General features: G+C 41.9%; 1 protein-coding gene across 4 annotated transcripts in view; it reads left to right on the forward strand.

Annotated features, from left to right (window-relative positions):
- Positions 1-20,454, forward strand: part of nfkb2 (nuclear factor of kappa light polypeptide gene enhancer in B-cells 2 (p49/p100)) — a 38,018-nt gene that overhangs the window by 12,579 nt on the left and 4,985 nt on the right. For all 4 annotated transcript variants that reach the window (XM_088915342.1, XM_088915340.1, XM_088915341.1 and 1 more), the window contains 13 exons: positions 303-401; positions 1,769-1,920; positions 2,210-2,322; positions 3,317-3,475; positions 3,659-3,763; positions 11,036-11,121; positions 13,880-14,018; positions 14,164-14,301; positions 15,178-15,354; positions 16,003-16,144; positions 16,525-16,639; positions 18,730-18,937; positions 19,976-20,145. In XM_088915342.1, coding sequence (XP_088771468.1) covers positions 303-401; positions 1,769-1,920; positions 2,210-2,322; positions 3,317-3,475; positions 3,659-3,763; positions 11,036-11,121; positions 13,880-14,018; positions 14,164-14,301; positions 15,178-15,354; positions 16,003-16,144; positions 16,525-16,639; positions 18,730-18,937; positions 19,976-20,145 — 1,803 coding nt within the window. The remainder of the gene's footprint in view (positions 1-302; positions 402-1,768; positions 1,921-2,209; positions 2,323-3,316; positions 3,476-3,658; positions 3,764-11,035; positions 11,122-13,879; positions 14,019-14,163; positions 14,302-15,177; positions 15,355-16,002; positions 16,145-16,524; positions 16,640-18,729; positions 18,938-19,975; positions 20,146-20,454) is intronic.

Consider the following 20,454-nt stretch of genomic DNA (forward strand, 5'->3'; position numbering starts at 1 on the left):
AAGTGAGGTACCTGAAGCACAGCTCCCATGAAGCTCCAGCCTCAGAGAGCAGTAGAGTATTCACTGCTGTCCAGCTATAAGGTCATTCACAGGGGCCTATCCTGGAGATCATTAGCCCAGTGACTGTCCTGCTTCAGTCTGAAATGTACACTAGAGCCAGACTGGGCCTGTTAGCTGTCCTGCTTTAGTCTGAAACACACACAATAACCAGACAGGGCCTGTTAGCTGTCATGAACTGTTAACTAGCAGCTGTTCTGGACTAACACATGTCCATTCACTTGTCTGTCTGCTTCCACCTACAGAGAGGGTTCCGGTTCCGCTACGAATGTGAAGGCCCCTCTCATGGGGGGCTGCCAGGGGCGTCCAGTGAAAAAAACAAAAAGACATATCCCACTGTCAAGGTGAGTCACAAGCCCCCTCAGCTAGCCATCACTGGGACACTGTTCATGCACTGCAGGGCTTCACTGAGACACTGTTCACGCACTGCAGGGCTTAATTGATTAGGTATTCTGGCCATGTAAACATGTGGAAGTGGTGTTGACTAGATAAAGGCCCATCAGTACAAATCTGAATTCCAATCAAAATCTGCTTATTCTGTATTCTGTCTGTCCACAGTATGTGATCGCATATTCCTTGGTTAATAATGCTCAGTTGCTCTGCCTCGATTCTTCATTCTCAGAATCAAAACTGCAAAGATCTGTTTGCTCATTTTCTCATATTGCTCTGTGGCTTGTGTGCTGTGCCTGTGTTTTGCAATGTTTAAAGAGTTGCAAATATGCCATCAAATTTCTCCAGTAACCAAGAGGATTTGTTTTGTGAAGTAGAAGGTGGAGGGGTTGTCACTTCCTACTACAGTGTCAGGTGAAATAACCCTATTTAATCCCACAGACAAAATGCCTGAAAAGAGAACAGAGTGTGCTTTTGCCAAGGGGGTGTGGGGGAGGCAGGACCCTAGTCCAGCTTTTGGGGGTGCAAATAGTGCTCACCTATCAGAGAGTGATGCTGGGGTTGGCATTGACAGGCATGGACAAAAAGACAAAGTATCTGCTTTGCCTTCTGGTGTCCATCAAGAAGAATGAACTTTGGAAGACAAGGACTCCCCTTATCCTAAACAACAACGAGTGGGGTGTCAGGGAGCTGGAGGGGAAAATCCTTGCAAACCTGATAGGGTGGATGAAGACAGACATTTTCAAGTGAAGTTCTCCACTGTGAAGGAGAGGTGGAAGGGACTGTGGGCCTTTCACAAAGGCTAAGGACAAAACACCGTGTCTAAAATGGCTCCTATCTCCTGGCTCCTGCATCCTGGCTCCTATTCACATATGCATGTGAACATTCATATAGTCACAGTTCAAGACAAAGTTTAAGACATATAGTCAAGCAGGAGACAAATAGACACAACAGGGGGCAAACTAGCCCCCCAACAACTGAACGTTTTAAATGTGAATTGGTAGATTAGTAGATATAAATGTTGAAGGACTTTGGAGGCCAAAGAGAAGTGCTTTTTATTTCAGAGTGCTTTCAGGCATGCTTTTTATTACCCCCAAGAGTTGTGAATTTATTTTGGGAAAAACTGACAAAAGGTCAAAATCTAGGCCAGGTGCACAAGCAACATGGTCTGTGTAAAGAAATAAGGAAACTGTGAGGTAATGATGTGTACTTTATTTCTGGAAGAGGGAGCAGTGAACAGCAGAAGGCCATGTTGGTGTCCTGTGGAGAGGTGCGAGCAGGACAGGGGCCATGTGACAGTATTCCCTGTGTGTCTCCCCAGGTGTGTAACTATGTAGGCTATGCAAGAGTTGAAGTTCAACTGGTGACACACACCGACCCACCCCGGGTGCACGCCCACAGCCTGGTGGGTAAACAGTGCAACGAGAACGGAGTGTGCAGCATCACAGTGGGCCCGAATGACCTCACTGCACAGTACGTCCATCTTCATCTTCTTCAGTATTATTTTTATTCTGGCCAGTACCTCATGGAGGGGAGAATATGTAAATTAAAGTCTCATTATTGGGTAACTAGCATATTTCTAAGCAGGTGAGGATGTGCCTTCTGGCTCCTTCCAGGTCGAGATGTAGGAGCTGGTTTATTAATAATACCCTCTGCTTGCAAGTGTGTTTTGCTGTGTGCGTGATTGTTAGCTGTAATGACTGTGAATGTGCAGAACGTGTTGTCTCAGGGAGTAATGGCATCACCTTCCTGCTGTCCTAAGGTTCAACAACTTGGGGATCCTGCATGTGACCAAGAGGGGAGTGATGGACGTCCTGACCAAGCGGCTGAGAGAGGAGAGGAAGAAGTTGCGAGGGGGGAGTTGCCATTTCACTGGTAAGAAGAATTCTGTGGACTCCAGGAAGCTGTGTGTCACCTTGTGATTTAGGGTGAGAGAGCGGCTGTGTTTTAGGATCATGTCACACTGTAGCACCATTAGGGCATCCTGGGATTCAGCAGACACGCAGAGCCTCGGTACATTAAAATCAATAGCACCTTCACTCCCAGTTGTGCAGTTTTCTCGGAGTATTGCATACCTATCTGTTTTCTGCAGGACTGTGTGCATCAGACCCTACACGTAGCACAAAGCTAAACAACCATATACTGTGTATAGTCCACACACAGTGTTCTTTCCTAGCTGTGTTACCTCTGCCAAGGCACAGCATTGTGATCAAGCAGATCTTCTTCCAGCTGGAAACAAGCTCCGCCCCAATTTTAACGGAAGTCAAGAAAAAACTGCTGTTCAGAATCTGCAATGTATCCGTATTTAGAGTTAAGGGAGTTGTTAATGGCGATTGATCTCAACAGGGAGAAAAGTCTGTAACAAAACAATATTAAACAGAGTGATTAACCTTCAACAAAAGCAACTCAGAAATCCCCTCCTATGTGACTTTTGCTATTTCTGTAGCACCGTGACATTATGCATGAGTGATGTCTTCTTTTTAAGAATGTTTTTCATCTTCTGTATTTAGTTCTGGTCTCCACATGTTCAAAAGAATCTATGTGCCTTGAACAACGTCAAAACAAAAGCAACCACAGTCTTTCCAGGGCTCAAGAGCATGACTTGTGAGTCAGAGAGCCATTCACTCAAGGAATAAAACTGACATTGGGAAAATATAGCTTGATGTGAGAGTAAACCTTATTGAATAACAAAATATCTCTGAGGGGCTGAAGTATCTGCTTTCAGAAGTTTCAAAAGTTCTTTTCATACAGAAAGAGACACTGATAGCACTCAGTACAGGGTTCTAGTGAGACTCAGAGCAGTGTGATACAGTTACTGTGTTAGTTGAAGTGTCGGAGTGCATGTCTGACAGCTGCATGTGTCTCACAGATGCTGAAGAGCAGGAGATCATGAATGAGGCTAAAGAGCTGAGCAAGGTGATGGATCTCAACGTGGTGAGGCTAAAGTTCACTGCCTATATCCAAGACAGTGATGGAGCATACACCCGTGCCCTGAAGCCAGCCATCTCCAATCCCATCTACGACAGCAGTGAGTATGCCCCCTGTGTTCTGCTCTCTTGCATTGCAAGCCTCCCAGAATCAATAGCTGAGCTAATGATTCTGGGTCACAATGCTATCACAATACTGTGTTTGTCCAGCATTCTCTGTAAAGCTACACTATCACTACACTTGAAACTCTCTGTCTGTAACACTCTTGTATATCACTCCTCAGAGTCCCCCAATGCATCCAACCTAAAGATCTCTCGCATGGACAAGACCTGCGGCTCAGTTTTGGGGGGAGATGAGATCTTTCTGCTCTGTGACAAAGTTCAGAAAGGTGAGAGGTGTGGAAGCTCTGTTTCAGTCACTGTGTAAATAGACAGAGGCTGTTAATCTGAAATTAATTTTACATTATTTTTTGTTCTAGCCAGTATATTCAGTAAGGCTTTATCTACCTTAATTAATCTGCACCTAAGGTAAAACGCTTGGATAGTATTCTTCAAGGCTATCTTTCACAGGTTGTTAGCAAGATCAGCATCTACACTCTATGAATTTAACTCACAAAGCTTGGATAAGCAGTTAAGCAGTAGTTAGGTAATTACTCTTGTGAATGGAGATCATAGTAGACTAGGGCTGGGCGATATGGCCAAAAAAATTATCACGATAAAAATTTTAATATCAGTCGATATCGATAATTATCACGATAAATGTCAAATCATTATTTCTTTCAAGTTTAAAGGCAGATTTTTTCTCCTGAGTGAAAGTTGAAGAAACCAGACAGTTAATTGGTAAATTAAACAACTCTTTATTTTAAGAACACAACAAACACTTGCCAAACAGCAGAAACATTAAACAAATCTGAGGTAGAGAGTATTCAAGCCTTTTTTATGTCAAAATTTGCATGAGTAAAATTTACAAAATAAATGTCTTAATAGAAAAATTAAATACTGCAGTGTGATAAAACACACATAGAAGATGGCTCAGACAGACTTCAAAGTTTAAAGTGCTCTGTTTTATGTTTGAATGTAAAAAGCCAAAATATCTCCAAATTACCAAAGTTGAATGACCTTTTCTGTTGACGATGTCATCGTCCTTCGAGCTGGTCGTTGGCAGCACTACATTTGCTTCAGTGTCGCTCATTTCTCCACTCTAACTACAATCCTGTCAGCCACCACCGTGTGGGTAAACAACACCACGTTAGCTGCCACAACGTTAACACCACAAAATATTGCACTCGCGCAGTATTTTGTGCGCATGCGCATATCATGCGCAAAGCATAAACATACAGATGCAGCCATTCAAAGTGCGCGGCACAGACACGTATCGGACGCAAAATACCTCGGTACGTGATTGGTTGACCGACAGGGGCACTCGTGGTGCGTTGGTCGGTCATAGAAAGATTTAAATGTCTTTACTGTGCCCGTTTTAGTATTGAATATTTATATAGAATTTTACCACTGAAGGGAAATCTTAGTAGCTGAGCATAAAAAGAATAGGAGCATAACACATGTGAAATGATATTAATTTTGGAACATAAACATACAGTATTACAGTATATGGCTGGTCTCGGTACTTTAAAGTAAAGAAAAAATACACACCAGTATTCCATTTCTCCCTAAACATTTTAAGCATCGAAGTCTTTAACATGTGAAATAGCATGTAAAAAAGTGGTAGTTTTAAGCTTTTCTGCTAATATAATATGGAATCGCGTATCTAAAGAAATTAATAACGATATAATTATATTCGTGTACTGCGACAGGGCTGTGTAGGGCTGTTTCACCTCTCTCTTCATGTGACTTCCCCAGTAGCCTACTGGTTTCCGTGCCTGTTTAGTAACCCACAGGTTGTGTGTTCAAATCCAGCCGGCATCGCGACTTTTCTTTTAACAAACATTTCTTTGAAAAAATAGAATAGCAATATTATGGACAATTAATTGACTTTTTATATTTCTAAATATCACAACATGATCGAATTTAAGTCATTTTTAATAACAACGAATAGTCACCTTCTTTCCTTCTGACAACTGTCCCTGCTTCTGCTTCCTGCTTCTATCGTGTGTGTGTTTTTTTTCAAATACATTTTAGAAAAGTGTAATCTATACTAAAAAGCTGTACACCACCTGCTATATAGATACATATTGGCAGCTTTTAACTCCGTAAGTCACACACCAATACTCCATTTCTCCCTAAACATTTTAAGCACCAAAGTCATCACTCTCTGCGGGAGTGCTGGCTGTGACGAATTAAACTGGTTTCACAGGTATTTTCAAGTGGTCGAGTCTTCAGCGGGAGGGGGGGACAAGCTGAAAAGTAACAAAAGTAACACCCACCACAGCATTTTGTTGATCTAACTAACAAGGATGGGACATTAGCTAGCCAATATGATAAATGTGTTTCTTTAGCACATTTATTTGAGCATTTCCATCGATTGTACAAGCACTGAAAAACTGTTCAATCCCTAGTTCGTCGGGCATTTTCTTTTACTATAACAGATAGAAAAACTCCCTTGCTTTTAACAAAGCGTTTCATAATTTCTAACAACGAAAATTATTTAAACTGCGACACTTTTATCATTCAACGAGAGCTCAAAATATCACAAGGATCCTCAAGAGATCAACAAAGACAACAGAAAAAGATATGTGTATAAGATACTTATACCATGGGATATAGCTTTTTTATCTATGCTAAGTAGTCTTTAATATTTCTTCATTACACAGTGAAGTCAAAATTCCGGGATGTGCCTATGTACGCTGGGCAAACGTTCCGAAGTAAAATTCTTCCAGCACGGGGGTACCTTTAAAGTGGAGACGACGGCACCGAAATTTTTTGGCATGCATAAAAAACAGCAATTCTGTCAGTAAGCCCTAAATGAATTAATAGCAAACATGGTTTACATAAAAGACATTTTTCCAAGAAAGTTTAGCCTTTGTCACTAATGAAACCACTAAATAAAGACATAAATATAGAAATCTTAAGATTTTTAAAATACATGACTTTGCTAAAATTTATTTAAAAATAAAAACGATTACAAACACCAGCAGAGAGAGAGAGTGCTTATTTTGTCAGCACCCAGACAAAAATACAATGCTTTTATTCATTCTTAATCAGATGGTGAGAGTAAAGGGGGAGCGATAAGGTTGAAGGTGAGGAAAAAGAAGTGAAAGAGGGGGAAGCTTAATTGACTAGAACAGGGGAGGGATGTTGGTTTTGCATAAGGGGCGGGGCTATGGAAATAAGGTCTATTTGGGAATGTGGAGTTACATGTTCTGGCTGTTTGTGAATTATCGTTGTTGAATATGGAGTGTTGAGGTATTGATTTTGTGTAATGCTTTATGTTGAAAATTGAGATGGATTTTGTTTATGATAAAGAGGATAAATTGGGATGGGAGGAGGGTTTGGTTTTGCATAAGGGGCGGGATTATGATAATTGGATGAATTTGAGAGAGTTTGCGGGCTGTTTTTGGTTTGTATTTCGAATAATTCGTACAAGATATTGAGATTTGTTGATAATTGGAGGACGGTTTTGCTTTAAAGGTTTGATATATTTGATTTTGTATTGTGCTTGTTATCTATGTTTTTGGTTGGTATTATGTTTATATGGTTGTTTTTGTTGGTTGGTCGTTATTGTGGTTGTTATGTTTATTGTGTCATTTTTGATTATTGGATGTAATAATCAAAAGAGAGAGAGAGAGAGCGAGCGCCTTCTTTTTACTTTTGTAGCCAAAGGGCCTTGCAGATCAGGTTCCCTTCCCCCCATGGAAAGACAGACACATGTTTTCACAGTTTAGAAGTCGCAATTCAGACGCAGGCAAGCAGCCCCTAGATAAAACATCAACTTTATTTAAACTCCAACGAAAGTATTAATGGTTTTTAATTACTGTACTCTTATGGAACATGCCACCAGCCATCTGCATTAAACGATTAAAAATAAAAACGATTACGATTGGCACTCCTGTAGCTGTACAACGCAAGACATTTCGTTACTCTAGGAGGTTTCGTGAAAAAGCACATTGTGCTGCTGTAATAGTTTAAATTAATTAAAAGTCTAAACAGTATCAGCTTATTTATGGGTTGTAATTTAAAAAAAAGTCCAAAACTGCACTCAAAATGCAATTTAGCGCTTTCTGGCAAGAGGAGACACCCAATTTAATAATGTAACATGCTACTGTTTGTGCATGAACATAGTTACTGTATACTGTTATTTCTTTAGATACGCGATTGCATGTTTTTTTTAATCCCTGGCGGGACCGGGAGTCCATAAGAATCGAGTAATAGGTTTCATTGCGCTTTGACAGATCGTCTTAAATCAATTGTTGATTTAAAGTTTGACAGTAAATGTTTATATTGTAACGCATACTGTACAGCCTCTATTTCTCTATAAAAATCTAAAAGATCGTTTGCGCAGCCTAAGAGGGGGGCGAATGCACTACAATAGATTAGCATACTGTAGAGAAAAACAGTATAGGCATCGTTGATATGAGGACTTTTGAAACCAAATTTCCCAAATTTAATATGTGCTTTTCTATATTTATTGTAAATTGATTGTCCATAATATTGCTATTCTAAGCAAGGAGCGCTTCACCGCCTGCTGTGGGAAGAGTTGGCTTATTCCTTCCCTGCCTCACCGAGGGATCGGTGGCACTCACCGAGGCACTCACCTGTGCCATCCTACTCCTTAGTTAATACATTTTATTATTTATAAACAGATAACATTGTTAGCAAAATATTTTGAATTATATTTTACCCTGTTTTTTCTTTGGTTTTGTATTGAACTTATTATATGATAGTCAGATTTAATGTATATTTAAACAATGAAAATATATTTTTACAAGATGCGGGGGAAAGTGCAACAACTTATTACAGTGCTAAATTCAATATTATTGATTACTAATAGTTTATGCTTACACCTAACTTTCTTAATTAGATGTATTTAAAACAGTGAACTACTGTAAGTGTAACATAACATTCAGAAATACAACCGAGAATAGTTTTGTGGTGTTTGTATAGATGAAACGTTCCTAAAATGTATAACATAACAAAATTAAAGACGATTAAAATCTGTAATCTTTCCACTTGTATGTCATCGGAAAATACAAGAAGTTTCTGCTTTGTCTAAGGATGATATCAAAAAGTAATCTAAGTGGTGAGAAAGCTGTGCTTAATGATAATTAAGGGACTTAAAAGTAAAAAGAGATGCTTCATATTGCTTGACTAATTTTAAAACCTAAGTTATAAATGCAGATGCTCTCTCGGTGAAGCGCCGGGTCTAAATATCTAAATATACATTCGCCCCGGGCAGAGGCCAAAGAGCGCCCGGCTGGGGTGTGTGGGGAAGAGCAGGACAGGAGTGAAAGTGGTCAGGGCAGGGTTTAGGAATGCTGCTGACCACTGCGGCTGTCCCACAGTGAAGCGGGCGTACAGTCTGGGGAGGTATCCGTTTTCCTTGTAAATAGTTCCCTGCTTCTGCACCCCTGGGTCTTACTCTCTCTCTCTTTTCTCTCTCTCTCGGGCGCGCGGGCGGTGTGTTGGCTCACGCTGTTGGCGGGCGGGGGCACGGGAGAGCTGGGCTGGCAGGTGGTGACGGAGAAGAAAAATAAAGGCTTTAACTTGCTTTAACTCTGCAAGTCTGAGTTCTTGTGTCCGTCCTATCCAAACCCGAAAGTATTACAATATGTATCTATATAGCAGGTGGTGTACAGTTTTTTAGTATAGATTACACTTTTCTAAAATGTATTTAAAAAATAAAAACGATTACAATCTAATCTTTCCACGTTTGATCCCAAAATCCCAAGAAAAATAAATCTAAACTGGGAGAAAGCTATGCTGAAAGTTTATTAAGATACTTAGAAGACAAAGATATCAATTTATGTTGCATTTGTCTGATTATGATTCAAAAAACACATATAATTAAACACGCGTTTGCGATTTAAATCAATATAAATGTTTATATTGTAACGCATACTGTACAGCCTCCATTTCTCTATAAAAATTTAAAAGATCGTGTGCGCAGCCTAAGAGGGGAGGTCTACTGTCAGTGACAGCTGACAATCCTCCATACACCCATGTGAAAAATTAATAATGCCAATGTAAATGTCGTATTTACAATTTGTTGATAATAGAAATGTTAAGTTCTCTAAAGCTTTGTGATAGTTGACCCAGGCAGCAAAAGATCAGCTGCACTGGTAAGATGCGACACCGAAGATATGATTAATAACCTTTTAAATCTGAAGGGAGATCTAAAGGGATCCCCCCCAACACACACACAATAGAAGCAGGAAGCAGAAGCAGGGACAGTTGTCAGAAGGAAAGAAGGTGACTATTTATTGTTATTAAAAATGACTTAAATTCGATCATGTTGTGATATTTAGAAATATAAAAGTCAATTAATTGTCCATGATATTGCTATTCTATTTTTTCAAAGAAATGTTTGTTAAAAGAAAAGTCGCGATGCCGGCTGGATTTGAACACACAACCTGTAGGTTAGTAATCAGGCACGTAGACCAGTGGGCTACTGGGGAAGTCACGTGAGGAGAAAGAGGTGAAACAGCCCTACACAGCCCTGTCGCAGTACACGAATATAATTATATAGTTATTAATTTCTTTAGATACGCGATTCCATATTATATTAGCAGAAAAGCATAAAACTACCACTTTTTTACACGCTATTTCACATGTTAGTTAAAGACTTCGATGCTTAAAATGTTTAGGGAGAAATGGAATACTGGTGTGTATTTTTTCTTTAAAGTACCGATTCCTGGAATTATTAAACGCTCTGTTAAAAGCAAAGGAGTTTTTATGTCCGTTGCAGTAAAAGAAAATGCCTGACAAAGTAGGGCTTGGACAGATTCCAAGTGCTTGTACAAATGTGCTAAAGAAATTAGCAAAAAAGTCATTCCTTTATCGTATTGGCTAGCTAATGACCTGTCCTCGTTAGTTAGATCAACGAAATGCTGTGGTGTTTGTCAAAGAAAAAAATAAAAGTATTTTCGTTTAAAATGAGGGTTAGAAAGAATGTGGACCAGCGTAATACTTTGAGTTTACAGCTTGTCCAAAGTCATTCATTATTAATACTATTAGTAATATCTTCGGTAAAGGCTTTGATGCATAAAATATTTCTGCATAATTAAAATATTTATGATAAATGTAGGTTGTGTACTTTTGTCCAACTGAGCAATCTTGCTTTCATAAAATATACCAACTTTTTAATGACTGATGATTAACATGCTGTAATACACAGTTTAAATTTAAAAGCTCAAATGCTGTACATGAGAGGTTAAGCTTTATTGGCTCCTCCTGGCGGTTTTACAAGGTGATTCCGGATACTTTCCGGCATGACGTCAAATGACGCGATACACCGCGTGATACTGTGTTTTCATGCGACACGCCCACCGTGGTGTACCACGAAATACCCCATGCGTTTTGAATGGCTGCATCTGTATATATCGAACATTTATCGAACTTTTGTTGAAATTATATCGAGGAAAATTATATCGCGATAATTATCGTTATCGAATTATCGCCCAGCACTATAGTAGACCCTGCAGCTATAGTGGGCTGGGCAATGTGCAGCCTTGCTAGGCGTGATGACAATGCCTCTGTCTCCACTGCAGATGACATTGACATTCGCTTCTATGAGGATGAGGATGGGGGCTGGGAGGCCTTTGGAGACTTTGCTCCCACTGACGTCCATAAGCAGGTAAGGTTGCCAGTGGGGGAAAGGACTTGAAAGTTCCTGACAGAATGAACTCAGTGCTGATCAATGAGCCTGAGGACACAAGTTATGAGAGCTGAAATTGGGAGGCATATCTTTATGCAAGGAGTGGTGGGTGTCTGGATCAGGCTGCCCAGGCATGTTATTGAAGCTGATTCTCTGAGATACTCCAGGAGATCCTTGGCTCTATTACATCTGATCATGATGGGTCTTTGCAATCTTTCTGTCTTTATTTGCCCTTATGACAAATTTACAAAGGTATGTTGTTTGATTTGAATACCATGCGTTCCCCTTGCGTTGCCATGACCTCTCATGGCTTGTGTCAGGGACACTATAAAGGCCTTTAAAGGTGGCTTCTCAAAGCATTTTACAGAATAACTGTAAAAAAAAAATCACATGATATGCACAATGAGAATACACAATGAGAGGAGACCGATGGGGGTACTGAATACAGTAGGAGCAGAGGGGTAAAGAACAGAAGAAGTTAAGTAAAGAAGGTTTTAAGTCTAGATTTGAAGGAGTTTAGAGAAGGTGACTCTCTGATATGCTTGGGGGTAGAGTTACAGAAATTTGGGGCATAACAGGAGACGGCCCTGTCACCCATAGAGTGTAGACGGCCTTAGGGGACTGATAGGAGACCAGAATTAGAAGATCGAAGATTGTGAGATGGGGTGTAGGATGATAGTAGTTCAGACAGGTACTGAGGTGCGAAGCCATGCAGAGCCTTATAGGTGAGCATGAGGATTTTGAAGGTTTCACGAAACTTGACAGGAAGCCAGCGCAAGGACTCAAGGATAGGAGTAATGTGATCACTTGCTAGACCTGGTCAGGACATACGGGACATTTTGAAAATACTGGAATTTGTTCAATGTAGAATTAGAAGTGAGTACAGGGTTACAGTAGTCAGTTTGGGAGAAAACAAATGTGTCGATCAGCTTTTCAGCCGCAGTTAGCGATAGCATAGAATGTAGTCTAGTAATATTTCTGAGGTGAAAGAAAGAGTTTTGATACATGTGGGTCGAATGTCAAGCCTGAATCAAATATCACCCCCATTAGTCAATTTCGACTAAAGTTCAAGTACAGTGCCATCCACAGATAGTGTTACAGCATTGGCTTTACAAAGTTGATAGGGGTGTAGAAACCAAGAAATTCGAGCCTGAAGTGTTCGTTCGTCCAGCCAAGCTTTATTGTATGCATACAAGGAACCACAATAAGCACCATAATAGTTATAATACCTATCATAGCTCAAAGTGGATATGGTCCTACAGAACTTATATATACACGTTTCCCCGCCCCCCCCTCCTGTCTTTGATGTAACCGAAGGAAATAGAAACCTTCCTTTGTCATCAGGAATTTAGTGTAAACATTTACCATTTGGGTAAACATTCACCATTTGGGGGTAAGTACAGGGGGAGAAAGCCTCTGTGATCAAGCAGGTGTGATGGTTATAGTTCAGCATGTAAAAGCCATTAGCAGGCTCCATCAGGGGTATCAATAAGCATGTCTTCAGCCTTGTCACAGTTTAGATGAAGGAAATTTTGAGTCATCCAAGTTTTTATGTCAGAGATGCAATGAGATAATAGAATAGAGACAGCCACATCAGTGTCAGATTTGGTATGGATGTAGATTTGAGTATCGTCAGCATGAAAATGATAGTTGAGTCCATGTGATCTTAAAAGCTGACCAAGTGGAAACATGTAAATGCTGAAAATTAGAGGGCCCAGTATTGAGCCCTGAGGAACACCAGACTTAAGGAGTCCAATTTCAGGCTTAAATCCGCCAAGAGGGACAAAGTGACAGCGATCAGTGAGGTAAGACTTGAGCCATTTTGAGAGCAGTGTCAGATACTCCAATCACAGTCTTGAGAAAGTACATTGTTGTACTTTCATTGAAAGTGGTTGGAATGGGATCTTATATACAGGTGGTGAGTTTAATAGGCAAAACTAATTTACTAATGGATGCAGAGTCAAGAAGAGGGAAGTTAGAGAGAAGGGAACCAGTAAAGTTAGGCAAGCAGGGAGAAGGTGTGGAAATGATGTGCATTGTGGAGAGAATGTGATGCCGAATGTTGTTGATCTTGGAGTCAAAGAAATCTAAAAATGTGTTGCAAAGTTGCGATGAGGCAGGTAATGTGGTCATTTCGGCTTTAGCAGTCTGTTGATGGTGGAGAAAAGGTGTCTAGGGTTGTCTAGGGTTCTAGCAAACTCTAACATATACTTATATTCAGTAATTGTATTCAGTAATTACTTATATTCAAGTAATTGTTCCAAGCCTGATAATGTATGTTTAGGCCAGAAAGGCACCACCTATGTTGAAGTTCGTGTGAGACTACCTTCATTGATTGTAGATGGTCGGTGTACAAGGGGGCAGAGTGAAAAAGGTAGATGGTTGGAGTTTTGAGAGGAGCAAAGGTGTCAAGGGGAGATAAAAGGCCGCTATTTAGCAAATGTATTTTGTCCTCTACAGGATCAGAGGTAGAGAAAGAAGATAAGGAAGATAGAACAGAATCTGTGAACCTAGGCAGATCAACTGGTCGCCAGTTACGAAAAGGGGGAGGAGGGGAAGTGTTAGAAACAGGTAATTCCAGATTGAAAAGAATAGCTGAGTAGTCAGACAGGCCTAGTTCAAGGGTAGAGAAGTGAGAAACAGAATAGTCACATTACCACATCACTATACCTCTGTAAGCTGGTGTGTTTGGAGCCCTTCTCCTTTCGCTGACCTGCTGTGTGTCTCCTACCCTCAGTACGCCATTGTGTTCAAGACGCCTCAGTACCACAGCACAGAGATCGACCGGCCCGTCACTGTGTTCCTGCAGCTGAAGCGGAGGAAGGGGGGCGACTGCAGCGAGCCCAAGCAGTTCACATATGTGCCCCAGGTCCAAGGTAAGCAGCCCTCCGGAGGTCACCTGTGCTCAGCTCATAGCTCTTACCTCACGGGTAAGGCTTTCGGGGTTCATGGGTTTGCAGCAGAAGACTCGGTCTGGAGGAGGACATATAATTTGCTTGTCTCTTTGTCTCTGTCTCTCAGACAAGGAGGAGGTGCAACGCAAGAAGCAGAAGCCCCTGCCCCACTACCATGACCACTGGCGTGGTCCAGCCATGGGGGGCTCAGGGGGCCCAGGGAGAGGGCCTGGGGGGTTCGGGCCAGGAGGAGCCGGAGGGGGGGGTGAGTTACGTCCCACCGAAAGAGAAGGGAGCTAATAGGAAAATCAGGAGTCAGACTGTAGTCAAAGGACAAGCAGCAAAATCACTGGTACAAATCAAATAATCCTAAATGCCCTTTACAGAGAGTTGTACGTAAAGCTGAAGCATCATGGACTGTGCAGGTGTTCCCTTTCATTGTGTATTTAAACAATTCCCATCAGGGAGACACCTCTGTACTCCTAGGTGTAATGGAAATAGACTCAGAAAATCTTTAATCCCCATTACAATTTCACTCAGACAATGTAAAACAACTCTCTATTCTCCCTTAACACTGTTATACTTTATTCTTTGATAGAGATGTTTGTTTGGGGTTTTTTTGTATTGTGTTGGACCCTGTCCTATAACAGATTTCCCAGAAGGGTTAATAATGATTGAACTCAATTAAGACTGAGCTGTAAGTAGTCAGACTGGGCTCTAAATAGTCAGATTGGACTTTGTGAAGTGATCCTAGGCTGTACAGAGTCAGACTGGGGTGTGTGGATTTAGACTGGGCAGTAAGTAGTCAGATGGTCTTGGGGCATAAGGAATCCTAGGGAATACACTATCAAAATCTTCCAACTCATAATATTGCAGTTCTATGACACAGCCAGTGTTAAGAGATTGCAGTCTCTTGTAGGTGAGATGATACACAGATTGCAGTGTGTGTCAAGTGATTGCAGTCATCTCAAGTACCTATCATATCATGTTCAGATCCACCTCTCTGTGGAATGCATCTGGCTGTGTTTTAGATTATTAGACTTAAGTTACTCTTTGTACAGTACCCTTCCTTCTTACCCTTAATGAGCTGCTGTTAGGGCAGTACAGCTAATGTGTGGTACCTGTTTCCTCATTTCTCCAGGAGACTCCTATTTCCCTTTCCCTCAGGCTATGGATGGAAGCTTCCTTGGCCAATTTGGGGGGTTCCAGGGGGGCTCCCAGATGGCCGGTTTAGCACAACCCCAAGATAACAGTGGAAACCAGCAAAATGGGGCACCACATGGGGGCCCCTCCTTACAGCAACAGCTCCTACAGCTTGGTAAGATGCTTGCAGGCCTCAGAATAGTGATCAGTTAAAGAGCTTTATCGTTCTTGTTGTTAATTATGAAGTCGCTCTAAATCTCACTTAGACGTGTCTTGGTAGAGAAGCACGCACTACAAGACCTCCTGATCAGATTGCCAGATTGTGACAGAATAAGGTGGGATGTTGTGTGTGAAGTGGTGAGTCTGTACTGGCTGGCTGGTGGTGTTTTGAGTTGTCAGATGATGAGCTATGGTCCTTAGCATGAAAGCCATCTCATCACAGATAAACCAGTCCCGTATATCATCCCAAGCACCTATCATTTCTTTTCCAAACACTGAAAGAAAGGGGGCTGGCCATAGTGTAAGCCTATCCCTGGTCAGCTACAACTCCACTATAGGCTTCTTGGTAGGATTTCCTCCTACAGTTCATTTGGTTCAGTAAGTCCCCACTCTTCCCTCTTTTTCTGCTGTGTTCCTGAGCTACTGGTGCAGAAGGTGCTCTTGTCCGGCTAAGGGGAGTAGTGCCTTTGTGGGGGAGGAAATGAGTCCTCTACTATCTGTGATGCTCCCTGGGTCCTTCAGGAAGAAAAGCCTTAGTAGTATTGAATAGCATTACTTGTGTGTTTATGGGCTCTGATGGCTTGTCTCCCACTGGCCTGTACAGCTGCCCTGCTTCAGTCCAGAGCCACACAGATGGCCAGGCGAACAGCAGGGGCCTTGCTCGACTACTCCAGCACGGGGGATGTGCGCATGTTGCTGGCAGTGCAGAGACAGCTATGTGCAGTGCAAGACGAGAATGGAGACACGTGAGTACTTTCAGTGAGACTTGAGATTCAGCCGAGGGCACAAAATTGCATTGCTGTGCAGAATAATGAGCTTTGGTCAGGACCATGCACACTATTTCTGTATTAGACTGTTGAACAACAATAGCAATGCTACAATAATAATAACAATTCCTTACACTTATATAGCGCTTTTCTGGACACTCCACTCAAAGCGCTTTACAGGTAATGGGGACTCCCTTCCACCACCATCAATGTGCAGCCCCACCTGAATAGTGTAGGATTCTTTGGTAGACTCTCCCTTTGGTTTTCTTTGGCAGTAGTTAGTATTTAATGAAGTACTGTGTGAAGTGTGTTAGTATGGCATCCCAGCCATAACTAGCCAAGTCCACTCTCTCTCCCAGACCCCTACACCTGGCCATCATCCACCAACAGTCAGCTGTGGTAGAACAGCTGGTCCAGGTTATCATCAGTATCCCTGAGCAGAAGATCCTCAACATCTGCAACCACCTGCTACAGGTAGGGCTACATAATAACTGGTTCTCATTGCTTTGGTTAGACATGAATTACAGCGCATCAACACAGTGCCCATCAATTTTCTGCTTGTCACCATGGTGATCAGTGAGGTATTGTACAGCATATCACCATGGTGACAAAAGAGCTGCATAGATCGTCATAGTAATAAATGAACTGGAGCTCATTGCTTTCTTGTGAAACAAGCTAATGTCCTAATTATTTTGCATTATATGGTAGATGTCAGGTGAATTATATGATATATTGTGTTACACTCATCTTCTTCCTGTAGACTTTGTAATGTTCTATAATATAAAAAAATATTATATTACACAGTGCCCTCCAAAATTCTTGGGACAAGAGTTCAAATTAGCCCATTATAGCTGTATGCTCATGAAATTTGGATCATAAATATTGGGGAAAAACAGGTTTACAGGTGTTTCTAATTTTCCAGGTGTTACACATTGCATAAATTTCACTCACATAAAAGAGCCATGAAGGTCTAGGGATGGTTGGGGTCTTTTGAAACTGCTTCTCAAGTCTTTTACTTGAATTAGTCAGCAAAAATCAAAATGAAGACAAGAGAACTCACTGTGACAGAAAAGAAGACCATTTTGAAAATGTGAAGAAAGAAAATGACCATCAGCAAAATTAAGACTCTTGGCATTGCAAAATCAACAATCTGGAATGTTATTAAGAAAGAGGAAACAACAGGAGCAGTCAAGAACAGGCAGAGAACAGGGCGTCCAAAAAAAATGCAGTAGGTGACAGAAAAATAAGTGTAAAGAAAAACCCCAAAATTACAGTTAGTGAAATCATTAATAATCTCCAGATTGTGGGGATTCAAATTCTTGAGTACCACATTTTGCGGCAGACTTCACCAAGAAAAAATCTGAGGTTGTACTGCTAGGTGAGCCCCTCATCAGCAGCAAGAATAGAATTCTTTTCGAACTTGCAAAAAAATACGGAGATGAGCAACAGGAGTTATGGAACAAGGTTTATGGACAGGTCAAACCAAAATAAACATCAAAGTGATGGAAAGTGTGGAGAAAAACAGGAACAGCCAATGACCATATGTGTAACACCTCTCCAGTAAAGCATGGTGGAAAGAGAGCCATACAGTACATGGCTTGGGCTTGTATGGCTGCTTCTGGAACAGGATCAGTGGTCTTTGTTGATGACGTAACTGAAGATGGCAGCAGTAGGATGAGTTCAGAGATAAACAAATACAGTACATCTTGTCTGCAAATGTAAGAAAAATGGCACTAGACTTTTTGGGCTGAAGTTCATTATGCGGAAGGACAATGACCCGAAACATACTCCACACTTAACACAGGAGTTCATCAGACAGAAAAACTGGAACTGGCCAAGTCATCTGAATCCAAATGAGCATGTATTTCATTTGTCAAAAGGTGACTGAAGGTAGAAAATCCGACCAGCAAGCAACAACTTAAAGAGGCTACAGTTAAAGCCCGGCAAACTATCTCAGGTGAAGAAAAAAAGAGTCCGGTGATGTCAATTGGACGGAAGCTTGAGGTAGTTATTGCAAGCAAGGGATTTGCAACAAAATACTTACCTTTTCACTTCTTTAATTTGCTTAAAGTTAAGTGTGGTCACCTAAATTTTGGGGGACTGAACACGACATATGCTTTGGTTGAAAAATGATTAAGTGTGTTTGCAAAACATACCCTAAAAATTAAAGGCGACCTTTTGAACTCTGAGTCAGAATAATTTGTTGAAATAATGTGAATTTCAATTACTTGTGTAAACAACAAGGAAATGCCAATTTTAGGTTTTTGACCCAATATCTTTGGAGTGCACTGTACAACATAATAAACCCTTATTGCATTATTAACTGAACGTCATCTTGGATACACAAGATCAGCCAGATCAAGAAATGAAAGTAAAAATAATACAGTTTTTTGTACTGCTGATAGACAAGCTAGCGCATCACAGGAGAAGTCTGTGGATTTTCTGAAAGCAAGTATTTAATTACTGGTTTGGAATATCTGTCCTTCACTAAAATTGAAATTATTTATTAATGGTGAAACCACAATCTTGACTTGATGGGATTTTTTATTTATATTTTTCTCCAGACTCCCCTGCACCTGGCAGTGATTACCAAGCAGCACAAGGTCGTGGACTTCCTGCTGAAGGCCGGGGCTGACCCCTCCCACTTGGACCGCTATGGAAAGTCTGTTTTGCACCTGGCTGCACCTATGGGTGATGAGAACATGCTGCGCATCCTGCTGGGACACCTGGGGGAACGCCATGCTAACCTGCTCAACACCTCTGATTACAGTGGTAAGAAGCTGCAGTGCCTGTAATTCTCTACAGGCACGTCGCTCAGGGAACAGGAATCTGTACAGAGTCACTGGTCAGTGAGCCATGTACAGATTCCTGTTCCCATGATCTGTACAACACACAGGGACCAGCAATCTGTACAGCACACATGGGTTAACAATCTGTACAACACACAGGGACCAGAAATCTGTACAGCACACATGGGTTAACAATCTGTATAACACACAGGGACAAGCAATCTGTACAGCACACATGGGTTAACAATCTGTATAACACACAGGGACCAGCAATCTGTACAGCACACAGGGACCAGCAATCTGTACAACACACAGGGACCACCAATCTGTACAACACTGAGGGAACAGCAATCTGTACAGCACACAGGGACCAGCAATCTGTACAGCACACAGGGACCAGCAATCTGTACAGCACACAGGGACCAGCAATCTGTACAACACTGAGGGACCAGCAATCTGTACAGCACACAGGGACCAGCAATCTGTACAACACACAGGGACCAGCAATCTGTACAGCACACATGGGTTAACAATCTGTACAACACACAGGGACCAGAAATCTGTACAGCACACATGGGTTAACAATCTGTATAACACACAGGGACAGGCAATCTGTACAGCACACATGGGTTAACAATCTGTACAGCACACAGGGACCAGCAATCTGTACAGCACACAGGGACCAGCAATCTGTACAACACACAGGGACCAGCAATCTGTACAACACACAGTGGTCAGCAATCTGTACAACACTCAGGGACCAGCAATCTGTACAACACACAGTGGTCAGCAATCTGTACAACACTCAGAGACCAGCAATCTGTACAGCAGTCAGGGACCAGCAATCTGTACAACACACAGGGACCAGCGAAATGTACAACACATTCTAGGTGCTCCCAGGCAAGCTTGGACTCCCTCCTCGGCTTGAAATTTAGGGATTGAATATCAGAACTGGGACACAGGCAGCGGCAAGGTGTCTGTATGTCAGATTTGCATCTGTCTGACCGTGTCATTCTGTCAGGCCTGTACCCAGTTCACCTGGCTGTGAGGCGGGGGGGAGACCGCTGTCTGCGGATGCTGGTTGAGGCAGGAGCAAACGTCAATGTGGCCGAGCGCAAGAGTGGCTGCACTGCACTGCACCTTGCTGTACAGCAAGACCTGCTGAGAATAGCCTGCACACTTGTCACAGAGGTATGTATAATGGTACAGTGGCTGTTAGTGTGTATCCTGAGTTCAGTGCTTCTCTCCCTAGCTGGTCAGTGTGTGTGGCTGTGAGTGTGTCTCTCTCCCCAGCTGATCAGTGTGTGTGGCTGTGACTGTGTCTCTCTCCCCAGCTGATCAGTGTGTGTGGCTGTGAGTGTGTCTCTCTCCCCAGCTGATCAGTGTGTGTGACTGTGACTGTGTCTCTCTCCCCAGCTGATCAGTGTGTGTGGTTGTGAGTGTGTCTTTCTCCCCAGCTGGTCAGTGTGTGTGGCTGTGAGTGTGTGTCTCTTCCCAGCT

The sequence above is a fragment of the Atractosteus spatula genome, chromosome 5 (genome assembly GCF_055471065.1).
Source record: "Atractosteus spatula isolate fAtrSpa1 chromosome 5, fAtrSpa1.hap1, whole genome shotgun sequence".
Lineage (NCBI taxonomy): Eukaryota > Metazoa > Chordata > Actinopteri > Semionotiformes > Lepisosteidae > Atractosteus > Atractosteus spatula.